Below are 26,198 nucleotides of genomic sequence, written 5' to 3'. Positions count from 1 at the left end.
CTGGTCAGTTCAGAGCAATGGACCATTAGAGGATACTCCAGTTCTATTGGCAACCTATAGCCTTGGACTAATGGAGTAAACCTTGATACTTTGGTTAGCTCAGAGCCACTTTTACCATCCATGGATCTTCTGGTTATTTGGTCAGCTGAGAATCATGGAGAACCTCGGAGGATTCTCAAGTCTTGGTCCAATGGAGCAATCCTTGGTACTTTGGTATTCTCACAGTCATAGATCATGTGAGCATCTTTTGGTATTTTGGTCAGATCAAATTCTTAGACCATACTTTGGCACTAGTACTTTGGCCAGCTCAAATCATTAAACCACCATAAGTACTTCTGGTACTTTGGTCATCTCAAATTTTTTGACTAATGGAGTTCTTTGGGAAGCTCATAGCCTTGAACCATCAAACAAACTGATATTTTAGTAAGCTTAGATAATTAAACTATCAAAGGATACTATGTTACTTTGGTCAGATCAAAGCTGAAGTTCAACATGGTGTACAATGTGTTAGTAAGATGAGGAGACCTTTGGAAGGTCAATATGGTCATGGAAGTATTGGAACATGTATTATATGCAATAGGGTGTGCAATACTAGTAGTCGTACATTGTCCCAGAAGAGACCCAAGAGCTCCTCTGCCACATAAAAAAGACAATGGTGTTATATATGGCCGATGGCAAGTAGAAGTCCTATAAAGGATTTTGCATTGGGGTGGTGGAACTTCAATTTAAGTCTGTGTGTTAGGGTTTGTAAAGTCTACATAAAGAACACGAAAATCACTATCTTTGAACAAAAATTATGTGGCAAAGTCCAAGGCAGATTAATATTGTGTAAAGATGTTTTCACACTTGTAGTTAAAGTGTTAATTAAGGTAAATGGTTAAGGTTAAGGTTTTTGAGGACAAGTCTAGTCCACATTTGCAAAGAGAAATGTATTATTTGCATTATTGAAAGGAAGTATACAATGATCAATATTGTTCTTTCAGCCCCTTTAGGCCACATGTTGGGTGTGGTATACATGAAACACTCTAAAGTGACAATGTAAGTTACAGAGCATGCAGACATTTTCTGCAAAATTTCCTGTAAAATTTCTTGTGTTGCCTTCTCATTTGGGTTTTAAACATAAAAATATGTTAAAAAGTTGAAAAGAAAATCAATATGGCCATCACTCCATATTTCTTAAGGGATGTTGATTATATTTTTATTTTTCAGACTTCTGGATAGCAAGTTAGTATACAAATATGAGACATTCCTTGTTTTTATGTCACTAATAGCTGTTTAGATTTCCCTTCAATCATCTGAGGATCTTCTAGTACTTCGGACAGTTCAGAACTTTGAAGCATTTGCGGATTCTCTGGTTCCTTGGTCAGCTCAGAGACTTTGGCCATCTATGGAGATTATGGTATTTTGGTCAGCCTAGAACCATGGACCATTGGATGTTTCACAAGTTCTCTGGGCAACCTCGAGCCTTGGGTCAATAAAGCAATGGTTGATACTTTGGTCAGCTCAGAACCATGGACCATTAATTGATTCTCAAGTTTTATGTATAACCTAGAGCCTTCATCCAATGGAGTAATTGGCACTCATAGACATAGATCATCTGAGTATCTTCTGGTATTTTGGTCGGATCAAAGCCTTGGACCCTCAAAATAATCCTTTTGTGCTTTGGTTAGCTTAAAGCCTTTGACCATCACAGAATCCCCTGGTACTTTGGTCATCTTAGAGACTTTGACTATTGGAGAATTCTTGAGTTCTTTGGGAACTTGGAAGCTCAAAGCCTTGGATTATAAAACGATCATCTGATATTTTAGTCAGTTTCAATTGTTAAACCATAGTAGGATCATCTAGTGCTTTGGTCAGCTAAAATTTTAGATCATTCCAGGCTCCTGAAGTACTTTGATTAAATCTGAGCCTTGAACCTTTTTATGACACTTTGGTCCTCTAGTCAGTGGCTCTGCTCTGATTCTTTCAGTTTATGCAGCAGGTTTGGCTAAGCTTTGTGCCAATGCCTAGGTTCAAACTTATTCAAGAAAGGAAAGAAGGTCAATAAAATGGTGAAAAAACCCCACCACTTCCGTGAACATGTCCACCTTTAATTGAGCCACGAACACCACTGTTATCAATGACTTTCAAATTAAAATCACTAAGAAAAATCATGCAAATTGCCTCTTCTGAAAAATCAATAAGTTCATTGTGAAATAAACCCAAAATATTCTGATAACCTTCGGAGCTACTGACCAAATAATCAGTTGTCAGGAGGTCATCGATACCCAAGTGATAGTTCAATCTGCAAATCTGATGAAAATATCAACAGTTCCCTCCAAACACAGAATAGACGCTTCATTGACTTTGGGTTGGGGTTTACTTGTGTGAAGGAGCATATTTTGCCTACACCGGATGACACATTCTACAATTACTAATATTTTCCATTTAAAGACTAGTCAGTCGTAAAGTTATTTCATTATTGTTTTGGCAAAGTTATTGATGTGTTTTTAAACAGTTTAAATTATTATTAGGTATGTCTTCTTACAGGATTAGAACCAAATTTGTAATTTAACAGCACTTTTCAGCCACCTTGTTATATGCTGTTGGTGAATAGAAGAACTCTACAAGAATATTTTAATTAATTACATGTACAAATTTTTTTTATTTTTTGCTCTTTAGGATCACGAACAACATCCAAATGTGGAGAAAACTGAATTTTCTAGTTTTGGTATTCCTTTTTAATTGTGTCTTCAATAATGGCAATATTGGTATGTTAAAAGCAATATTAAAATACAATATTACTGCCTCTTATTGACCAAACTTTACTACATTATCTCATATGAACAGGAATATACAGTGACTATAATATTACTGTCCCCTAAAAAGAAAACTATAACTGCTATAATACTGCTTCCTATGTACAAGAATATACCGGTAACTACTATAATACTGCCCCTATGTACAAGAATATAACTGCTATAATACTGCTCCTATGTGCAAGAATATAACTCCTATAATACTGCTTCCTATGTACAAGAATATAACTACTATAATACTGCCCCTATGTACAAGAATATAACTACTATAATACTGCTCCTATCTACAAGAATATAACTACTATAATACTGCTTACTGCCTCTATGTACAAGAATATAACTACTATAATACTGCCCCTATGAACAAGAATATAACTGCTATAATACTGCTCCTATGTACAAGAATATAACTGCTATAATACTGCTCCTATGTACAAGAATATAACTACTATAATACTGCCCCTATGTATAAGAATATAACTACTATAATACTGCTCCTATCTACAAGAATATAACTCCTATAATACTGCCTACTGCCTCTAGTACAAGAATATAACTACTATAATACTGCCTCTATGAACAAGAATATAACTGCTATAATACTGCTCCTATGTACAAGAATATAACTGCTATAATACTGCTCCTATGTACAAGAATATAACTACTATAATACTGCCCCTATGTATAAGAATATAACTACTATAACACTGCCCCCTGTGTACAGGAATATAACTACTATAATACTGCCCCTATGCACAAGAATATAACTACTATAATACTGCCCTCTATGTACAAGAATATAACTACTATATTACTGCCCACTATGTAAAAGAATTTAACTACTATAATACTGCTACTATGTACAAGAATATAGCTACTATAATACTGCTCCTATGTACAAGAATATAGCTACTATAATACTGCTCCTATGTACAAGAATATAACTACTATAATACTGCTCCTATGTACATGAATATAACTACTATAATACTGCTCCTATGTACAAGAATATAACTACTATAACACTGCCCCCTATGTACAAGAATATAACTACTATAATACTGCCCCTATGTACAAGAATATAACTACTATAATACTGCCCCTATGTACAAGAATATAACTACAATAATACTGCTCCTATGTACAAGAATATAACTCCTATAATACTGCTCCTATGTACAAGAATATAACTACTATAATACTGCCCCTATGAACAAGAATATAACTACTATAATACTGCCCCTATGTACAAGAATATAACTACAATAATACTTCTCCTATGTACAAGAATATAACTCCTATAATACTGCTCCTATGTACAAGAATATAACTACTATATTACTGCCCACTTTGTACAAGAATTTAACTACTATAATACTGCTACTATGTACAAGAATATAGCTACTATAATACTGCTCCTATGTACAAGAATATAGCTACTATAATACTGCTCCTATGTACAAGAATATAACTACTATATTACTGCCCACTATGTACAAGAATATAACTACTATAATACTGCTCCTATGTACATGAATATAACTACTATAATACTGCTCCTATGTACAAGAATATAACTACTATAACACTGCCCCCTATGTACAAGAATATAACTACTATAATACTGCCCCTATGAACAAGAATATAACTGCTATAATACTGCTCCAATGTACAAGAATATAACTGCTATAATACTGCTCCTATGTACAAGAATATAACTACTATAATACTGCCTCTATGTATAAGAATATTACTACTATAATACTGCCCCTATGAACAAGAATATAACTGCTATAATACTGCTCCTATGTACAAGAATATAACTGCTATAATACTGCTCCTATGTACAAGAATATAACTACTATAATACTGCCCCTACGTACAAGAATATAGCTACTATAATACTGCTCCTATGTACAAGAATATAACTACTATAATACTGCCCTCTATGTACAAGAATATAACTACTATATTACTGCCCACTATGTACAAGAATTTAACTACTATAATACTGCTACTATGTACAAGAATATAGCTACTATAATACTGCTCCTATGTACAAGAATATAGCTACTATAATACTGCTCCTATGTACAAGAATATAACTACTATATTACTGCCCACTATGTACAAGAATATAACTACTATAATACTGCTCCTATGTACATGAATATAACTACTATAACACTGCTCCTATGTACAAGAATATAACTACTATAACACTGCCCCCATGTACAAGAATATAACTACTATAATAGTGCCCCTGTGTACAAGAATATAAGTACTATAATACTGCCCCTATGTACAAGAATATAACTACAATAACACTGCTCCTATGTACAAGAATATAACTCCTATAATACTGCTCCTATGTACAAGAATATAACTACTATAATACTGCCCCTATGAACAAGAATATAACTGCTATAATACTGCTCCAATGTACAAGAATATAACTGCTATAATACTGCTCCTATGTACAAGAATATAACTACTATAATACTGCCTCTATGTATAAGAATATTACTACTATAATACTGCTCCTATGTACAAAAATATATCTACTATAATACTGCTCCCTATGTACAAAATATAACTACAATAATATTGCCCCCTATGTAGAAGAATATAACCACTATAATACTGCTCCTATGTACAAGAATATAACTACTGTAATACTGCTCCTATGTATTAGAATTTAACTACTATAATACAGCCCCCTATGTACAAGAATATAACTACTATAATACTGCTCCCTATGTATTATAATTTAACTACTATAATACTGCTCCTATATACAAGAATATAACTACTATAATACTGCCCCCTATGTACAAAAATATAACTACTATAATACTGCCCCTATGTACAAGAATATGACTACTATAATACTGCCCTTATGTACAAGAATATAACCACTATAATACTGCCCCCTATGTACAAGTATATGACTTCTATAATACTGCCCCTATGTACAAGAATATAACTACTATAATACTGCTCCTATTTACAAGAATATAACTACTATAATACTGCTCCTATGTACAAGAATATAACTACTATAACACTGCCCCCTATGTACAAGAATATAACTACTATAATACTGCCCCTATGTACAAGAATATAACTACTATAATACTGCCCCTATGTACAAGAATATAACTACAATAATACTGCTCCTATGTACAAGAATATAACTCCTATAATACTGCTCCTATGTACAAGAATATAACTACTATAATGCTGCCCCTATGAACAAGAATATAACTACTATAATACTGCCCCTATGTACAAGAATATAACTACAATAATACTGCTCCTATGTACAAGAATATAACTCCTGTAATACTGCGCCTATGTACAAGAATATAACTACTATATTACTGCCCACTTTGTACAAGAATTTAACTACTATAATACTGCTACTATGTACAAGAATATAGCTACTATAATACTTCTCCTATGTACAAGAATATAGCTACTATAATACTGCTCCTATGTACAAGAATATAACTACTATATTACTGCCCACTATGTACAAGAATATAACTACTATAATACTGCTCCTATGTACATGAATATAACTACTATAATACTGCTCCTATGTACAAGAATATAACTACTATAACACTGCCCCCTATGTACAAGAATATAACTACTATAATACTGCCCCTATGAACAAGAATATAACTGCTATAATACTGCTCCAATGTACAAGAATATAACTGCTATAATACTGCTCCTATGTACAAGAATATAACTACTATAATACTGCCTCTATGTATAAGAATATTACTACTATAATACTGCCCCTATGAACAAGAATATAACTGCTATAATACTGCTCCTATGTACAAGAATATAACTGCTATAATACTGCTCCTATGTACAAGAATACAACTACTATAATACTGCCCCTACGTACAAGAATATAGCTACTATAATACTGTTCCTATGTACAAGAATATAACTACTATAATACTGCCCTCTATGTACAAGAATATAACTACTATATTACTGCCCACTATGTACAAGAATTTAACTACTATAATACTTCTACTATGTACAAGAATATAGCTACTATAATACTGCTCCTATGTACAAGAATATAGCTACTATAATACTGCTCCTATGTACAAGAATATAACTACTATATTACTGCCCACTATGTACAAGAATATAACTACTATAATACTGCTCCTATGTACATGAATATAACTACTATAACACTGCTCCTATGTACAAGAATATAACTACTATAACACTGCCCCCATGTACAAGAATATATCTACTATAATAGTGCCCCTGTGTACAAGAATATAAGTACTATAATACTGCCCCTATGTACAAGAATATAACTACAATAACACTGCTCCTATGTACAAGAATATAACTCCTATAATACTGCTCCTATGTACAAGAATATAACTATTATAATACTGCCCCTATGAACAAGAATATAACTGCTATAATACTGCTCCAATGTACAAGAATATAACTGCTATAATACTGCTCCTATGTACAAGAATATAACTACTATAATACTGCCTCTATGTATAAGAATATTACTACTATAATACTGCTCCTATGTACAAAAATATATCTACTATAATACTGCTCCCTATGTACAAAATGTAACTACAATAATATTGCCCCCTATGTAGAAGAATATAACCACTATAATACTGCTCCTATGTACAAGAATATAACTACTGTAATACTGCTCCTATGTATTAGAATTTAACTACTATAATACAGCCCCCTATGTACAAGAATATAACTACTATAATACTGCTCCTTATGTATTAGAATTTAACTACTATAATACTGCTCCTATATACAAGAATATAACTACTATAATACTGCCCCCTATGTACAAAAATATAACTACTATAATACTGCCCCTATGTACAAGAATATGACTACTATAATACTGCCCTTATGTACAAGAATATAACCACTATAATACTGCCCCCTATGTACAAGTATATGACTTCTATAATACTGCCCCTATGTACAAGAATATAACTACTATAATACTGCTCCTATTTACAAGAATATAACTACTATAATACTGCTCCTATGTACAAGGATATCACTACTATAATACTGCTCCTATATACAAGAATATAGCTACTATAATACTGCTCCTATGTACAAGAATATACTATAATACTGCCCCCTATGTACAAGAATAAAACTACTATAATACTGCCTGCTATATACAAGAATATAGCTATTATAATACTGCCGCCTATGTACAAGAATATAACCACTATAATACTGCCCCTATGTACAAGTATATGACTTCTATAATACTGCCGCTATGTACAAGAATATAACTACTATAATACTGCTCCTATGTACAAGACTATAACTACTATAATACTGCTCCTATGTACTAACCCCTTCTGTACATGAATATGTTTCTTAAAATATCTTTTTTTGAGGTGTGTTTCTTTGTTTTCCAGATAAACATGTCATTCTTGCGAACAGCGTTTATGCCTGGAACGGTTCTTGTGCCATTCTACCATGTACCATTACTAGTTACGCAACCATTGACCATTACATGTGGTATTTTAATTCAGAATATAATTCTGAAACTCAGGATTTTACTGGAACAATCATTTATCAAAGTAATATCCCCTCACAGTCGAAAAATGTATTTTATATTGGAAAAACAGAAAAGGACTGCACCATAGTAATTACCGACCTTCAGAAAGAGGACACTGGATATTACCATCTCAGACTGATTGGGAAACTTGCAAAACATGTGAAACCTGAAGACTTTAGATGGATGTCAATGTCCAATTTGAGCCTAAGCGTGTCTCGTAAGTAACCTTTGTTCTACTAAACGTTTCTTATTGGAGGTATTTTTTTCCTAAATCACGTGGCATGGCTTGTTAATTGGTTAATATTGACTTTTAGAATTGCTTCTTCCAATAGCATTCAAGTCCTCATACTGTCTGATGAGACAATCGACAAGCTTAATTTCCCAGAGGAGATTTGCACAGCCTACAAGCCTCTTTCTTCAGGACATATATTACCCTTTACAACCTGAATCCTCTCTTTCCAAAGACAATAAGCTACCAGTGGTTCAAAAGGGTTGGTTTATGTTGCCCCCATGGATCCAGCACTGACCAATAAGGTAGTCATGCCCACTCCAAAAGTGGTGACTTCCTCTGGATATCACAAGACTTCTAAAATCTCGACCAACACATCATCGGATGTTACTCTCCATAAGCATCAGGTGTCCTGTGACATCCAGAAGAGAGCCAGAGAAGACCACCGCAAAGTCTTGTGCTGGATTCACAGGGTATCAGTTGAGTCTGCCTCCATTTGTTTTTTAAAGAAGTCTATTGCTTAGAAAAAAAATGATTTTCCCCTTTCATCATTGAAGACACATGCATACTCAATTGAATTGGGAGGAAATTTTTTAAAAATGTTTTACTCTGGGAAACCAGCTGATTGTCAATATTGAATAGGGTGATCTCTGATTAGATAACATCATTAAAGGGGTTGATCCACAAACAAAGTCCATTTTAATTAATAGATTTTAGAACAATAAGTTCCGCAACTGGATGTAAAAAAATGTTCCTGGGCGGAGATAATCTTAAAAATGCGCCCTAATTGTGTACTGTGTAATACCTGTTGCCAACCATGCAGAGCTGCTGCAGTTTATAGCCAAAACATGCCATATCTGTTGGCCATGGGAAAAGCAAAATTTAATTATGATAAGTGAGTACACAGACAAAACAGCAAGGGCTCAAAACTGCAGCTTTCTGAAGGAACACATTTCAATATCTGAGGAAACACATTTCCCTGCATGTTTTATCACAGGAGCAAGTGTTTCTGCCAAGTCTTCAGCCTTAAAAGGTCATCAGAAATCAAGTCAGTGAGGTATGAGAAACAGTTGTAACTGACTTGATGGAAACTCCCTTGACTTGGTCTTCTCCCGGCTTTGCTCACTGGATGATTTCACAAACTCCCCTCTCCCGCTCTCTGACCACAACCTTCTTTCATTCTCTATCAAGAACTGCCATCCCGCTCAGGTCATCCCCACTTTCCACACTTATAGAAACATACAGGCCATTAACACCCAGAAACTTATGAAGAACTTGCAGTCTTCATTGGCCCCAATCTCCTCCATCTCTTGTCCTGATTCTGCTCTGAAGCATTACAATGAAACCCTGCAAAGTGCCCTGGAAGAAGCTGCACCTCCTATACATAGAACAACTCGGCACAGACGGCGACAACCGTGGCACACGCTGCAAACACGTTTCCTGCAGCGGTGCTCCAGGTGCGCCGAACGTCTGTGGAGAAAATCTAATCTGCCCGAAGATTTCATCCATTATAAGTTCATGTTAAAAACATACAACTCTGCCCTTCACCTCTCCAAACAAACCTATTTCAACACCCTCATCACCTCGCTGTCCAATAACCCTAAACGTCTCTTCGACACTTTCCGGTCCCTACTCAACCCAAGAGAGCAGGCCCCAACCACAGATCTCCACGCTGACGATCTGGCCAATTACTTCAAAGAAAAAATTGACCACATTCGACAGGAAATCATTTCCCAATCTCTTCATACCAAGCACTGTCCTCCCTCCCCCACTGCATCTAGTTCACTCTCTGACTTTGAACCAGTTACAGAAGAAGAAGTAAGCAGGCTCCTTGCATCTTCTCGCCCGACCACTTGCACCAGCGACCCCATTCCGTCGCATCTCCTCCAGTCCCTTTCCCCGGCTGTCACCTCTCACCTAACAAAAATATTCAACCTTTCCCTCACTTCCAGTATTTTTCCCTCCTCATTTAAGCATGCCATCATACATCCACTACTTAAAAAGCCCTCCCTCGATCAAAATTGTGCCGCTAATTATAGACCTGTCTCTAATTTTCCCTTCATCTCTAAACTCCTGGAACGCCTGGTCCACTCCCGTCTTACCCGCTATCTCTCAGATAATTCTCTTCTCGACCCTCTTCAATCTGGCTTCCGCTCTTTACACTCTACTGAAACTGCCCTCACTAAAGTCTCTAATGACCTACTAACAGCTAAATCTAATGGTCACTATTCCATGCTAATTCTCTTGGATCTCTCCGCAGCATTCGACACTGTGGATCATCAGCTCCTCCTCACTATGCTCCGCTCCATCGGCCTCAAGGACACCGTTCTCTCTTGGTTCTCCTCCTATCTCTCTGGCCGATCCTTCACTGTTTGTTTTGCTGGTTCCTCCTCCTCTCACCTTCCCCTTACTGTTGGGGTTCCTCAAGGATCAGTCCTAGGCCCCCTCCTCTTCTCTTTGTATACTGCCCCTATTGGACAAACAATCAGTAGATTTGGTTTCCAGTACCATCTCTATGCTGACGACACCCAATTATATACCTCTTCTCCTGTTATCACGCCGACCTTTTTAGAAAACACCAGTGATTGTCTTACCGCTGTCTCTAACATCATGTCCTCCCTCTATCTGAAACTGAACCTGTCAAAAACTGAACTCCTCGTGTTCTCTCCCTCTACAAACCTACCTTTGCCCGACATTGCCATCTCTGTGTGCGGTTCCACCATTACTCCAAAGCAACATGCCCGCTGCCTTGGAGTCATCCTTGATTCCGAGCTTTCATTCACCCCCCACATCCGATCACTGGCTCGCTCTTCTTATCTGCATCTCAAAAACATTTCCAGAATTCGCCCTTTTCTTACTTTCGACTCTGCAAAAACTCTTACTGTCTCACTTATTCATTCTCGTCTGGACTATTGTAACTCTCTACTAATTGGCCTACCTTTTACCAGACTCTCCCCGCTCCAATCTGTCCTGAATGCTGCTGCCAGGATCATATTCCTCGCCAACCGTTACACCGATGCCTCTACCTTGTGCCAGTCATTACACTGGCTACCCATCCAATCCAGAATCCAGTACAAAACTACTACCCTCATCCACAAAGCACTCCATGGCTCAGCACCACCCTACATCTCCTCTCTGGTCTCAGTCTACCAACCTACCCGTGCCCTCCGCTCTGCTAATGACCTCAGGTTAGCATCCTCAATAATCAGAACCTCCCACTCCCGTCTCCAAGACTTTACACGTGCGGCGCCAATTCTTTGGAATGCACTACCTAGGTTAATACAATTAATCCCCAATCCCCACAGTTTTAAGCGTGCACTAAAAACTCATTTGTTCAGATTGGCCTACCGCCTCAACGCATTAACCTAATTATCCCTGTGTGGCCTATTAATAAAAAACAACAACATAATTACGTTCCTCCATCATGTTCTCATACACTTTATGCAGTTAATAGCCTCTGTGTCTGTACTGTTACATACTTAGGCAGTTAACTGGTTCATGCAGCTTTACATGAACACCCGAGCCTTACACTATGGCTGGTCCAAATAACTAAAGCAATTGTTACCATCCACCTCTTGTGTCTCCCCTTTTCCTCATAGATTGTAAGCTTGCGAGCAGGGCCCTCATTCCTCCTGGTATCTGGTTTGAACTGTGATTTCTGTTATGCTGTAATGTCTGTTGTCTGTATAAGTCCCCTCTATAAGTTGTAAAGCGCTGCGGAATATGTTGGCGCTATATAAATAAAATTATTATTATTATTATTATTATTTATGATGATGTCACAGAACTAGTGACGTGGCAGAAACTCACTCCTGTGATAAAACAGACAAGGAAATGGTTTATTTTAGAAAATAACAGCTGTGAGGCCCTGCTGTTTCATCTGTATACTCACTTATCATGTGTGTTATCATGTCATCTAGACAAGAACTGAAGTTTCTTCTGACCATGAACTGAAGCAGCTTTGCATGGTCGGTAACAGCAAATAACATTTGTAAGGGTATCTCAGCACAGGAACATTGTTTTAAAACATTCAATTGTGGAACCGATTGCTCCAAGATCTGTTAATTAAAATAGACTTTGCTTGTGGGACAACAGCTTGAAGGGCTTGTGCCAAACTGGAGTTCCTTACATCCTACAGAATAGATTATTCTAAGTGTGCACCTTTTCTCTATGCAGAATATGTGCACATCCTTTACTTTTTTTTATCCTAAAGGGGTATCCCCCATCTGAAAATAAACTTTGTGGGTATAGATGACTATTTTTTGTTCATCATCTGCCATCAAATACAGGTCCTTCTCAAAAAATTAGCATATAGTGTTAAATTTCATTATTTACCATAATGTAATGATTACAATTAAACTTTCATATACTATAGATTCATTATCCACCAACTGAAATTTGTCAGGTCTTTTATTGTTTTAATACTGATGATTTTGGCATACAACTCCTGATAACCCAAAAAACCTGTCTCAATAAATTAGCATATTTCACCCGACCAATCAAATAAAAGTGTTTTTTAATACCAAACAAAAAAACCATCAAATAATAATGTTCAGTTATGCACTCAATACTTGGTCGGGAATCCTTTGGCAGAAATGACTGCTTCAATGCGGCGTGGCATGGAGGCAATCAGCCTGTGACACTGCTGAGATGTTATGGAGGCCCAGGATGCTTCAATAGCGGCCTTAAGCTCATCCAGAGTGTTGGGTCTTGCGTCTCTCAACTTTCTCTTCACAATATCCCACAGATTCTCTATGGGGTTCAGGTCAGGAGAGTTGGCAGGCCAATTGAGCACAGTAATACCATGGTCAGTAAACTATTTACCAGTGGTTTTGGCACTGTGAGCAGGTGCCAGGTCGTGCTGAGAAATGAAATCTTCATCTCCATAAAGCATTTCAGCCGATGGAAGCATGAAGTGCTCCAAAATCTCCTGATAGCTAGCTGCATTGACCCTGCCCTTGATGAAACACAGTGGACCAACACCAGCAGCTGACATGGCACCCCACACCATCACTGACTGTGGGTACTTGACACTGGACTTCAGGCATTTTGGCATTTCCTTCTCCCCAGTCTTCCTCCAGACTCTGGCATCTTGATTTCCGAATGACATGCAAAATTTGCTTTCATCAGAAAAAAGTACTTGGGACCACTTAGCAACAGTCCAGTGCTGCTTCTCTGTAGCCCAGGTCAGGCGCTTCTGCCGCTGTTTATGGTTCAAAAGTGGCTTTACCTGGGGAATGCGGCACCTGTAGCCCATTTCCTGCACACGCCTGTGCACGGTGGCTCTGGATGTTTCCACACCAGACTCAGTCCACTGCTTCCTCAGGTTCCGGTCACCTCTTCTCGTTGTACAGCGTTTTCTGCCACATTGTTTCCTTCCAACAGACTTACCATTGAGGTGCCTTGATACAGCACTCTGGGAACAGCCTATTTGTTGAGAAATTTCTTTCTGGGTCTTACCCTCTTGCTTGAGGGTGTCAATGATGACCTTCTTGACATCTGTCAGGTCGCTAGTCTTACCCATGATGGGGGTTTTGAGTAATGAACCAGGCAGGGAGTTTTTAAAAGCCTCAGGTATCTTTTGCATGTGTTTAGAGTTAATTAGTTGATTCAGAAGATTAGGGTAATAGGTCATTTAGAGAACCTTTTCTTGATATGCTAATTTATTGAGACAGGTTTTTTGGGTTATCAGGAGTTGTATGCCAAAATCATCAGTATTAAAACAATAAAAGACCTGACAAATTTCAGTTGGTGGATAATGAATCTATAGTATATGAAAGTTTAATTGTAATCATTACATTATGGTAAATAATGAAATTTAACACTATATGCTAATTTTTTGAGAAGGACCTGTACATAATGCATGCATTTTTTTTTTTACTTTTAGATGCCGGCCCGAGTTTAAAATTTTATACAGATCGCGAAATGCAAGAAAACACGCAGGTCACATTAACATGTTCTATAGATTATTATTGCCCCTTTTATGACATGAGCCTGACTTGGCTACAGGACGTAAATGGAGACGTGAAAATGAATACAAAGAATGACATGAGTGGGATAAGTGTGACCACCAAGCTGACTTTTCTCCCATCATGGAAAGACCACAATAAAAATGTCAGCTGCGTACTTCATAGGATGAATGAAGAAACTGACAGTAGAACCATACAGCTTGATGTCAAATGTAAGTGCCCCCCTCCATGTACCTTCATCTGAATATCATTTACTTTAAGGATATATCATGAAAAAATACTAATGGAGATGAAGAACGCAGTGGTTGATACTCATGGCCACCAGTTGGTGTTCTCCTCATTCGCAATCCTCGGCAAGTCAACTTCATAAATGAATTAACACACACTTGACCTAGTCATATTATTATGTAATTATTGCATTACTTGCCATTTATTATTTTTGTATATATTATTTTAGAGTATTTTAAGAATATTAATACAAAGTAAAGCTAATCTGCAACATTATAGAACTAGAGAATTCTAAGCAGATATTTGGAATTTCCTTTTCCAGATGCCCCTCAGAATGTCCAAATTATGTCTGAGAGTCCGATAAAACTCATAGAGGGGAAAATGATAACACTGACGTGTTCTGTGGAAAGCAGCAATCCGCCAAATCCCACAATCACATGGTACAAAAATGGGAAAATATTCAAAACCAAGACAAATGACATACAATGTAAGGAGAGCGGAAAATATCATTGTAAAGCTGAAAACAGTGTGGGCACCAGAGAGTCAAGCGCTGTGGAAATCTCTGTGCTGCGTAAGTAACTGTAATCCAAATATGACTTGTGGTAGTAGATAATAAGAAAGAAACTAAGAAATAGACAGAGGTGGTAAGAGGGTGGGACAGGAAGGAAGAGAGCAAGGAAAGAAGAGAGGAAGTAAGGAAGGAAGGAATAGAGGAAGAAAGAAAGGAAATATGATAGAAAGAAAAGAAAAAAGAAAGCGTGGATGAGGAAAATGTAGAAAGCACAAAAGAATGAAAGAAAAGAGAAAAAGAAAGCAAGAAAGAAAAGAAAAAGAGAGGGGAGAGAAAGAAAGAAAGAAAGAAAGAAAGAAAGAAAGAAAGAAAGAAAGAAAGAAAGAAAGAAAGAAAAAGATCAAGAAAGTAAGGCTTTCTGCCTTACTTTCTTCATCTTTTTCTTTCTTTCTTTCTTACTTTCTTTCTTTCAAAATATAAAGAAAATAAATAGAGAGAAAGAGGAAAAGAATGAAAGAAAGAAAAAGGAATATGAAAGAAAAAGAAGGAAAGAAAGAGAAAAAGAAAAAGTAATATGAAAGAAAAAGAAGGAAAGACAGAGAGAAAGAAAAAATAGATATAAGAAAATATGGAGAGAAAGAGCAAAGAAAAGAATGAAAGTAATAGGAAAGAGAAAGAAAGAAGAAAGAGAAAGAAAAAGGACGAAAGAGAAATAACCAAAGGAAGAAAGAAAAGAAGGAAATATGAAATAAAGAAAATGATAAGAAATAATGAGGAAAAAAAGAGAGAGTGAAGGAAATAAAATATAAAGAAAAGAAAGAAAGAGAAAGAGAAGGAAATATAAAGAAATGAAAAAAGAGAAAGGAAAATCTAGAAAGAAAGAGCAAAGAAAAGAATGAAAGAAAAAAGAAAGACAGAGAAAATAACAAATAAAGAAGGGAAAGAAAGCGGAAGAAAGTAAAGAGGGAAGAAAGAAATAGATGGAGGAAGAGAGGACAGGAATGATGGGAGGAGAATATTTTTGGGGGTTGGCCATCATTTTTTTTTTTTTTTAAATGTGATCCACAAGTCTCTAAAAATGACAAGTGCAGCATTTCATTGACCGCTCCCGACACTCCTCTCATATCACCTCCAGCAGTGGCGTATCTAGGGGGGGGCAGCCGGGGCATGTGCCCCGGGCGCAGCCGGCAGGGGGGTGCAGTCAGGCCGCCTAATTCGTCGGTCCGCAGTGTCTCTCCCGGTGGCTGCATTCTGCCGCTCCCGGTCTGGGAGTCAGCTGTTCTCTGTGCCGACTGTCAAGCTGACAGCTGGCACAGAGAAGCTGCAGAGTGTCGGCTCCCAATGTGTGCAGAGGGGGAGGGGATCCCCTGTAGAGTGGCTGCGGCGGGCAGGGAGAAATCCCTGCAGCTCAGCTGCCCAGCGATCTGTCTTCCTGCTTCCTCTTGCTTCCTCTCACACAGACGCGCTGCTGGATGACGTCATCATTCAGCTGCCGGCTGTGTCAGAGGAAGGCGATGGAGCTGCTGCGGCAGAGCGCGAGGAGAGGTGTGTGTGAATGTGTGTGTATGTGAGTGTGTGTGTGTGAATGTGTGTGTGTGTGAGTGTGTGTGTGTGTGTGTGTGTGTGTTTGTGTGTGTGTGAATGTGTGTGTGAATGTGTGTGTGAATGTGTGTGTGTGTGCATGTGTGTGTGTGAATGTGTGTATGTGAGAGTGTGTATGTGTGTGTATGTGTGTGTGTGAATGTGTGTGAATATGTGTGTGTGTGTGTGTGTGTATGTGAGTGTGTGTGTATGTGTGTGTGTGTGAATGTGTGTATGTGTGTGTGTGGCTCAGTATTGTGTGTGTGTGTGTGTGTGTGTGTGTATCGCGCTGCAGGGGAGTGTGCAGAGAAGTGAATGGTGTGTGTGTGGGGGAGGAGAGGGCAATGATGGGGCTGACGGGGAGAGAGCAACAATGGGGATGGTGGAGGAGGAGAGGACAATGATGGGGCTGACGGGGGGCATATGTCTTTGGGGGGGGCGCCAAAATTAATTCTTGCCCCGGGTGCCAGAAACACTAGATACACCTCTGACCTCCAGAGCCCCTTGTTGTTCTGCATTCCTCCTCTTCTAGTTGGGGGAGCACATGACTGGTCACCCGTCTGTATGACCAGAATAGGATGTAGAGAGTTGGACAACCCCTTTAAACAATACAGGTCCCGTAGTTGACTCTTTATAAAGTTTCTTACTAACAATGCCTTCTCTCACCATTTACGAAAGATCCATACGTTTAATTTCCAAGTTTTTCTGTTATTATTTACACCTTGTCATATAAAATATTTCAGATCCTCCCAAAAGTATGTTTATCAAAAAACCAACGGGAAATATAAAAGAAGGATCCCCTGTTACTCTGATATGTTCCACTGTTGCAAACCCTCCGGTCTTCCTTTACATCTGGTACAAGAATGACAGGCAATGTTTCAATAGCTCCGACAGCCGCTATAGTTTCAGTAGTGTAACAGACGGCGATTCTGGATATTATCAATGTGACGCTATAAATGATCAAGGACGCAATACTTCTCCTGCTATGCAACTGGATGTGAAGTGTGAGTATTCCTTATGTTCTGCCCAATGTATCTGAGGATGTGCTAAATTTCATCATTGAATATGAAAACTTTGCTAAATTCAGTGTTTCAATCAAACATGAAGGGAAAAAAAGTCCTTGGAATTTCAGGGTGCCTTTAGACCTCCAAAATAATCAATAGGCGAAAACTCTAAAACTATTGTCATGTTGAGTAATATACTGAAGTCAAAAACAATTTTATTCAAATATTATTTCGCTGATTGGATTGCTGCTTTCTACAGAATCAGAATATTGAACATTTAGGTCATCTTTAACTTTGGTCATTTGTCAAGTGTGGACTTGCCAGGTAGACAGAAAGACTTTTGCATAATGAAGGATAAACCAAAATTGATAGAAAACCCTACTCTAAAAGAGAGTTTTTGTGCTTTATATTTTTACTTTTTTTTATCGTATTCTAATTTCCTACCATGTAGATACCAACAGAATTAGCTCAATCGATTACTAATTAAAGATTAGTTCACAGCAACTTTAGATGATAAATAACCATATTACAGTAAAACCTAAGAACAATTAATATATTCCCCATTGCTTCCAAAAATGTTTGAGAAAATAAACGCTCAGATACATCAACACACAACTCTACTACATCAACCCACAAAAAGCTCAGCGGCATCAACACACACTGCTCAGCTACATCAGCACACAGCTCAGCTACTTTTACACACACAGTCCAGCTATATAAACAAACAGTTCAGTTGCAGCCAACATACAGCTACATCCTCATTCAACTCAGCTACATTAGCACACAGCTCAGCTACATCAGCACACAGCTCAGCTACATCAGCACACAGCTCAGCTACATTTACACACACAGTCCAGCTATATAAACAAACAGTTCAGTTGCAACCCACACACAGCTACATCCCCATTCAACTCAGCTACATTAACACACACAGCTCAGCTACACCAACACACACAACTAAGATACATCAACCCATACCCATCCCAGCTACAATAACACACAACTCAGTTATATCAACAGACCCACAAAACTACATCAATTCACACAGCTCAGCTACATTAACACACACAGTTTAGCTACATCAACATACACCACACAGCTATGACTCATAACTTAGCAACATCAACGCACACTGCTTAGCAAAACGAAAAAACACAGCTCAGCAAAACCAACACACACAGTTCAGATACATCAACACACACAGGTCAGCTACACCAACACCTAAAGCTCAGCATCAACACATGCAAATCAACAAAATCAACACACACAGCTCAGTGTTCTCCCCCATTAAAGGAATCTGCCTCTGGACTATAAAACACACTTTTTTAACACAATTTTTTCTCTCTTAAAAGTCTCTATGATAGTTTAAAAAAATGCAAACAGTAATAAATGTAAAAAATATTTTTGCAGATGGACCAAGAAATGTGAAAGTTGTTGTAAAACCAGATACAAAACAATTGAAGGAAGGAACGGAGGTTACTTTTGAATGCATTGTCAACAGTAGCAATCCAGAAGTAACATATATTGCATGGTACCAAAATAATAAACTTGTTGCTACATTTTCCAATAAAAAGTCAATTTTGGCAAAAGATGCTGGAACATATATGTGCGAAGCTTCAAATGAAATAGGAAAATCCTCTTCCAACAAGGTTTCTGTGGAAGTTCTTTGTAAGTAAAAAAAATATATATTTTTATTATTATTATTACTTTAGACCTTGTTCAGCAACTATGCATCTAATTTTACAGAAAGTCCTAAAGTTTGGTATGAGATGTCTGGCCAGTTGTATGTTTTAGTGTTGTATGTTGCGATTAATGGGGATCTCTAGACTGAGACCACCATAGATCTGTAGGATGTTTTACTTCTAGCACCAATCATTGGAAAAAAAATATAAGTATTATTTAAAATGATGCTCTCATATCCCTGAAAAAACATTCCATAGCTTCTTTTTTTATTCTGTTTAGCTTTTCATCCACTTTCTGTTACACTTTATGTCCAGCAGAGGATACACCGATATGAATTACAGGACGTGAGGTCGAGTCTTTATCACTCAACAGGAAGTGGGGTGGGTCTTTATCTCTCTACAGGAAGTGGGGTGGGTCTTTATCTCTCTACAGGAAGTGGGGTGGGTCTTTATCACTCAACAGGAAGTGAGAGTGTGACACCCCAGGGTCCTGCTTGTCACAGTGGCATTGCTTTCCTCACGGGGAGAATGATGCCACGCTTGGAGGCAATGTAAGATTCCTTTTAACAGGTAATTAGCACATACAACACAGTTCTGACTCCAGACCAGAAGGGGGAGCTCTGCACCCGACTTCAGGGGAGCTGCTCTCTCTGGTCGGGAGGAGGAGTTAGTTGCTAGGCAGTTGCTAGGCAGTTGGAAGAATTAGACAGTTGGTGCCAGACAGCAGACTGGAGCAGTCTGAGGCAGAAGGACAGGTGAGGGGCCGTACAGCCTGAGGTGCTGTAGCTCCTAGATAGTGAGAGAAAGAAGGAAGAACATCTTGTAGTGAAAGTGCCAGAGAGCGAAGCACAGGAGAGTGACAACAAGGTAGAATAGCTGCGAGAAGGCTACCTCCCTGACAGAGCGCAGATACCGGTAACCGGAAGACCGAAGTTGTGTCATACTCTTAGGGGGCTCAGCAGAAACAAGTAGAACAGTTAGACTACACGTAACCTATAATAACAAAGGTCCCAACGTCATAACGACAGTCTGAGCAAAAGCACATATAAGTAATGTGCCCCCAGACAAATTATGTCCGCTCCATAAAGTACATATAAAAACAGGAGAATAAGGAGCATGTAGTACTTTTATATATATAAACAATGTCTTTATTAGTACAAATATTAAAAACAGAGATCAGTAATACAACATGATATAGGCATTCCTAATCAAACACAGAGGGGGAACTACCGCCACTGTACCCCCCCTATATAAATAAGTGGCTATACACTGAAGGAATGAAAATCCCCATGAGGAAGGTAAAGTTGGCCAGCCTGGATGTGTGTAGAACAATCCAAATGAAAGTCGGATTGAAATAACAAATTCTAAATAATCCGTAATACAAACATGGATATAACAAGTAGGCTTACCAACAGGGAGGGCAACGGAAAGGAGTCCCGCCGGAAAAAAGCGCCCCGATGCGCGTTTCGCGGCTCCGCCACGACGCTTTCTCAAGTCTTTATCACTCTTCAGGAAGTGAGGGCAGGTCTTTATCACTCTACAGGAAGTTGGGGCAAGTCTTTATCACTCTACAGGAAGTGGGGGAGAGTCTTTATCACTCTACAGGAAGTGGGGTGGGTTTTTATCACTCTTCAGGAAATGGGGAGAGTCTTTATCACTCTGCAGGAAGTGGGTTGGTTGTTTATCACTATACAGGAAGTGGGGTGGGTCTTTATCTCTCTACAGGAAGTAGGGTGGGTCTTTATCACTCTACAGGTAGTAGGGTGGGTATTTATCTCTCTACATGAATTGGGGTGGGTCTTTACCTCTCAAAAGGAAGAGAGGGTTGGTCTTTGCCTCTTTACAGGAGGCTCCACGTCCCTCGGTGTTGCATCAGCTGATCGCAGCGCCGGGGCACACGTGGGCTAGTGGCGGATGGCACCATGGTAACAACCAATGGTTGCGTGCGTCACTCCACACCTGCTCCCGTTACCTATTGGGTGCTCTCTTCTATTTAAACGTTCCCTCTTCTGGATGTTGCCACCCTCTGACGAAGGCTGACGCCGAAACGTGCGTCATGGTCGGGCACATCCAGGAGACAGTCTCTACACCATCCACAGGTAATAGTATAATAACATATGTGGCCTCAATCTTGTTGTTATAATATACTAATTGCAAGCACTGCAGGCACTTTATTTATAGAATAGTTATTAGCGGTGGCTACCATTTGGAGTCACCTTGCACTTGCACCTTATTGTGTCTACAGTGTATCTCTATTTACATACCTGCCGCACTCTTCCCTGTGGTCATTCATATAATTGTTTATTTATGATTTATTTTCCTTAATGGTGTTATATATTTATTTATTTCATTGTTTCAGTACTTTGAATCACTGGAGTATTTTATAGCCATATGTTTCCATCTCCTGGCACAGTGCCCCTCTTGTTTGGCATCTCTCTTCCTCTCCCCCACCAGTTGGTGTATCCTTATTTCAAATAAACGTATCATTTTCTAATTTGGGCATGTTATCGTTTTTTTTTGTTCTTTTCATCTCTTTACAGGAAGTAAAGGTGGGTGCTTGCCCCTCTACAGGAAATAGAGGTGTGTTTTTGTCTCCCCACAAGACATGTAATTGGGTCTTTATCATTCTATAGGAAGTGTGCACAGGTCTATGTCTTTCTACAGGAAGTGTGTTCTGGTTTTTGCCTCTCTACAGGAAGTGTGTTCCGGTCTTTCTCTCTCTACAGGAAGTGTGTTCCGGTCTTTGTCTCTCCACAGGAAGTAGTGGTGGGTCTTTATTGATATACATGAAGTGAGTGCAGGTCTTTTCCTTTCTGCTCCTGCTTTGTTGTTTTCTAAACTTCTTACTGGTTTAACAGAGAGGTAGGATTTCAGCTCAATATAAGCAGGTCATTAGACAACGGGAGGTAGAATGTATGTTGCAAAGTAGGAAAAAGAAACTTCCAGCACCTATAGTACAGGAAGAATGTTGAGGAAGAGGAAAGGCCTACTCAAAAAGAGTGAATAGCAAGTTACAAAGCTAAAGAATCAGAACAGATTCTGGACATACTCTGCACAGAGTCTGGACACGAGCACCAAAAGTATTTTTAACATGTTGGGGGGATGAGGTCAGCAATACCTTGCCTCTATAGATTTTGTCTGAAAGGACACATAAACTTTTAAAATTACCATTATTGATGATTTTTAAAAACTGTTACTAAAATTTAATTTAAAAATATGTTCGGTTACAGCTATTTTTTTATATTATGAGTTTAATTGCAATGTATTTTTACCAATAATTTAAATATTAACAATTTTATTTCCAATTTCTTATCAGATCCACCGAAAAATTCAAAGTGTACAATTGTAAATAGCAATCAGAAAAAAGAAGGGGAACAAGTTACTTTCCAATGTCAATCACAGCAAAGTAATCCCGTCATTAGCAGCTATGAATGGTTTAAAGGTGAAAACCTATATAAAACGACCAATTCCGATTTTCTGATATTAAGCAATTTGCAATGGAACGATGCTGGAACTTACTCATGTAAAGCAATAAATACTATAGGAAGTAGTAAGGGAGAATGCAGAGGTCTTTACATCAACTGTGAGTATACATGCGCTCTACTTCTACTCATCATTTGTGTTTTTTATCTTTATACTATAACTAGAGTGTCATGTCGGACGCCGTTCAGACCAGGTCGTTCGACAGACAGCGGTAATTCCGCTTTTGACCACTATGTGCTCATTGGCGTCGGCTAGATTTTATCTAGCTGTTTCGGGGTTAATTTACCTGATCCTCGGATTGGAAGCTGGGCCATGCCCATTGCCTTTAAATAGTTCTCCTGGTCATTGGGCGTCGCCGATTATAGCTTCTGTCTTGTGCGTTGTTATCTCGGTCTGGAGTGGAGAGCTGGTTGTTGGAGATTCGTTGCTGGTGGTGTATTTTCCTTTGTCTTATTTACTCCTTCCTATATTTGTATTTATTTTGCCCTGCACATTTATAGTGTATTCCTGAGTGACTGCGGCGTGGTGTATATTTTCCTTTATCCTTGTCTGTGCTAACTGTGGGTATTGGAGTATTACCTCTTCACTGGGTGGTGCGCGGAGGTTTCAGCCTAGGGTTGAAACAGGAGACAGGGTGAGGTTCGAGGCCTGGACATGCACACCATCAGTGTAAACTTCAGGTAGAGGGTCAGTCAGGATTTCCCTAGTCTGAGGGAAATTGCAGGGGCCCGGATTATTAGCTCTCGCTCACCTAGTCTCCCCGTGACATAGAGTTGAGTGAATTTGAACAAGTGTAATTGAATTTGCTTCAAATTTTACAAAATAATTTGGATTATCCTAAATATGAATTTTTTTGCAATTAGTTTTGTACAAATTCAACAAAATGGAGTCCAAACCCGAGAAATAGGTTAAAAATAAAAAATATTCATCTAAACGCTCACCTTTCCTGCCATACCCAACCATCCAGCCCTTTTTTCCACCGTCGTCAATTGCGCATCATCTTCTTCAGTTTTCTACACTTTGTGATGGAGCTTCCAGTGCCAAGTAGGTCTCTGATGTCATGGGGCATGTCATGACATTGCTGAGCACATCGTAATATTGTGACGACACGATTAGAGACCTACTTAACACTGAAAACCCTGATAGAAAGTGAAGATGGTCCATCAAGGTTGATCAAGGTGAGGAATAAAAGCCAAAGAGCGGAGGACTGGATGATGACCTGCAGCGGCGGCAAGACTGAGTGGTGAGTATTATTTTTTGTGTTTTTTTTTTTCACAGAACATAATAAAGAACATTCCATTTACATCGAATAACTTCAAAGCGAATCAAATTTCCATGACAAATTCAAGTGAAGTGGCCATTTCTGAATCTCGGCAAATTTGCTCATCTCTGGTGCCAGAAAACTCCGCTCATTGCTTATCTACCTTGGAAATTGGTGGGGCATTGAAATTCAACATACCCAATTAATTTTTTTCTGTAGGATACTATGCACATACAATTGTAGGTTACAAAATCATTGGTTTTGGATGACTTTATGATGTTTCTGTGGAAGTTCTGATTCCCTGTCGATTTCTCGGCAGATGCTATGGCTATTTTGGTAGAGAATGAGACATCCAACAACTCCTGCGTTTTCTTATAGGTTACATTTTTTGAAACAACATTCTAATATTTACTTGATACTTTGCAGATTCCCCAAAGAACGTGACTATAAAAGTGTCTCCTGGAAATTCTGTAACGGAAAACACAAAAGTCCAACTAAACTGTACGGCAACTACTCCTACACTCGACAAACTCACATACTCCTGGTACCACAACGATCAACCTTTACTGAAATATCAGAAGGAATATGCACTGGAGAGTATTCAAATGGGCCATGCGGGAGAGTACTACTGTGTCGTGTACAATGATGTTGGATCGAGCAAGTCACAGGTTCTATCCCTCCATGTGTTATGTAAGTTCTCGAAAAGTTAGACAACAATGTGTCATCATGAAAGTTCTAGAGAATTTTCATCTTGTCCTTTTGTGTTGCAGACAGTTCCTCCACGATTGGCATGTATGCAGCGTCAGGAATCGTGTCCTTAATCATCCTAATGATATTTGTCGCTTTGATCATCCGTTTCGGGTGAGTTGTTTCCTGTGTTATGGATTGTAGAAATATTGAGGACGAAATATAATTACATTTACATTAAGATCATTGCCTTTTAAGTTCTAGGTTGAAGACTTGTAGGAAGACAGAGAGGAGTGATTTGTCTTTTTTTGTTTTAAAAAAGGTATCTATAATTTTATATATATATATCTCTATCATCTATTTATGTATCTATCAACAAACAAAAATGCCTGACGAACACCTAAAGCAAGTTTGATCAGATGCAAATTGATATGACTGCATAATATACAAACAAAAGGATAGAAGAGCTTCTTTAAGTGTTAAGACGTGAAAACATTGAATATATGAAATTCAGATGGCATTAATGTTATATAGAAACTACTTATAAAATGAAATGAATTAGTGCGCAAATTGTCCAATTCGTGAGAGCCCACCAGCCACACCATGGTGACATTTCTATGATGGGACCCAAAGATTATCGTGGCTGGTGGGCTCTCATGAATTGGCCAATTTGTGTGCTAAATATATTCATTTTATATTCTATATAGCCATAAAGCTTCCAAATTTCAAAGATTGCAGACAACTTAGTCATTAAAAAGGTTGCTGAATTCTTTTGTGTCTATCTATCTATCTATTATCTATCTTTCCAATACAGTTTTGTTTGTCTTTCCAGCCGCGCAGTGAGCTATCAGATCAACTAGATCAGCATGCTTCATCAGAAGACAGTCTTGAGAGAATTAATTATGCCAGTCTTCAATTTCCAGCTTCCATTAATGGAAGACAGAGCCAATCAAGGTCCGGAAAAAAAATGAAATTTCTAGATTTCTTGGAAATAAATAAGATAAAGTCTATCTCCATTCCAATTAATGGATTATATGAAAAATCATAATTTATGCGAGTGAATCGGCTCTTGTCATTCTTTGTCTGAAAACTGTATAATCATCGGTGTCAAAGGTCTTACAGGTCAACGTCGTCATAGCAATATTCTCTGA

The 26,198-nt window shown here is 38.3% G+C and overlaps 1 protein-coding gene across 1 annotated transcript in view; it reads left to right on the top strand.

The window, feature by feature from the left end:
* Nucleotides 1–26,198, top strand: part of LOC143770453 (B-cell receptor CD22-like) — a 45,409-nt gene that overhangs the window by 15,917 nt on the left and 3,294 nt on the right. Inside the window, exons 2-12 of the mRNA XM_077260083.1 lie at nt 2,662–2,750; nt 8,270–8,629; nt 14,529–14,822; nt 15,161–15,409; nt 17,674–17,934; nt 19,345–19,602; nt 22,933–23,199; nt 24,787–25,050; nt 25,131–25,221; nt 25,306–25,369; nt 25,880–26,001. Coding sequence (XP_077116198.1) covers nt 2,681–2,750; nt 8,270–8,629; nt 14,529–14,822; nt 15,161–15,409; nt 17,674–17,934; nt 19,345–19,602; nt 22,933–23,199; nt 24,787–25,050; nt 25,131–25,221; nt 25,306–25,369; nt 25,880–26,001 — 2,300 coding nt within the window. The 5' untranslated portion in view covers nt 2,662–2,680. The remainder of the gene's footprint in view (nt 1–2,661; nt 2,751–8,269; nt 8,630–14,528; nt 14,823–15,160; nt 15,410–17,673; nt 17,935–19,344; nt 19,603–22,932; nt 23,200–24,786; nt 25,051–25,130; nt 25,222–25,305; nt 25,370–25,879; nt 26,002–26,198) is intronic.

Source organism: Ranitomeya variabilis, chromosome 4, assembly GCF_051348905.1.
Source record: "Ranitomeya variabilis isolate aRanVar5 chromosome 4, aRanVar5.hap1, whole genome shotgun sequence".
Taxonomy (NCBI): Eukaryota; Metazoa; Chordata; class Amphibia; order Anura; family Dendrobatidae; genus Ranitomeya; species Ranitomeya variabilis.
Note: the sequence above shows the minus strand (reverse complement) of the source record. Positions and strands in the feature narration are given on the sequence as shown.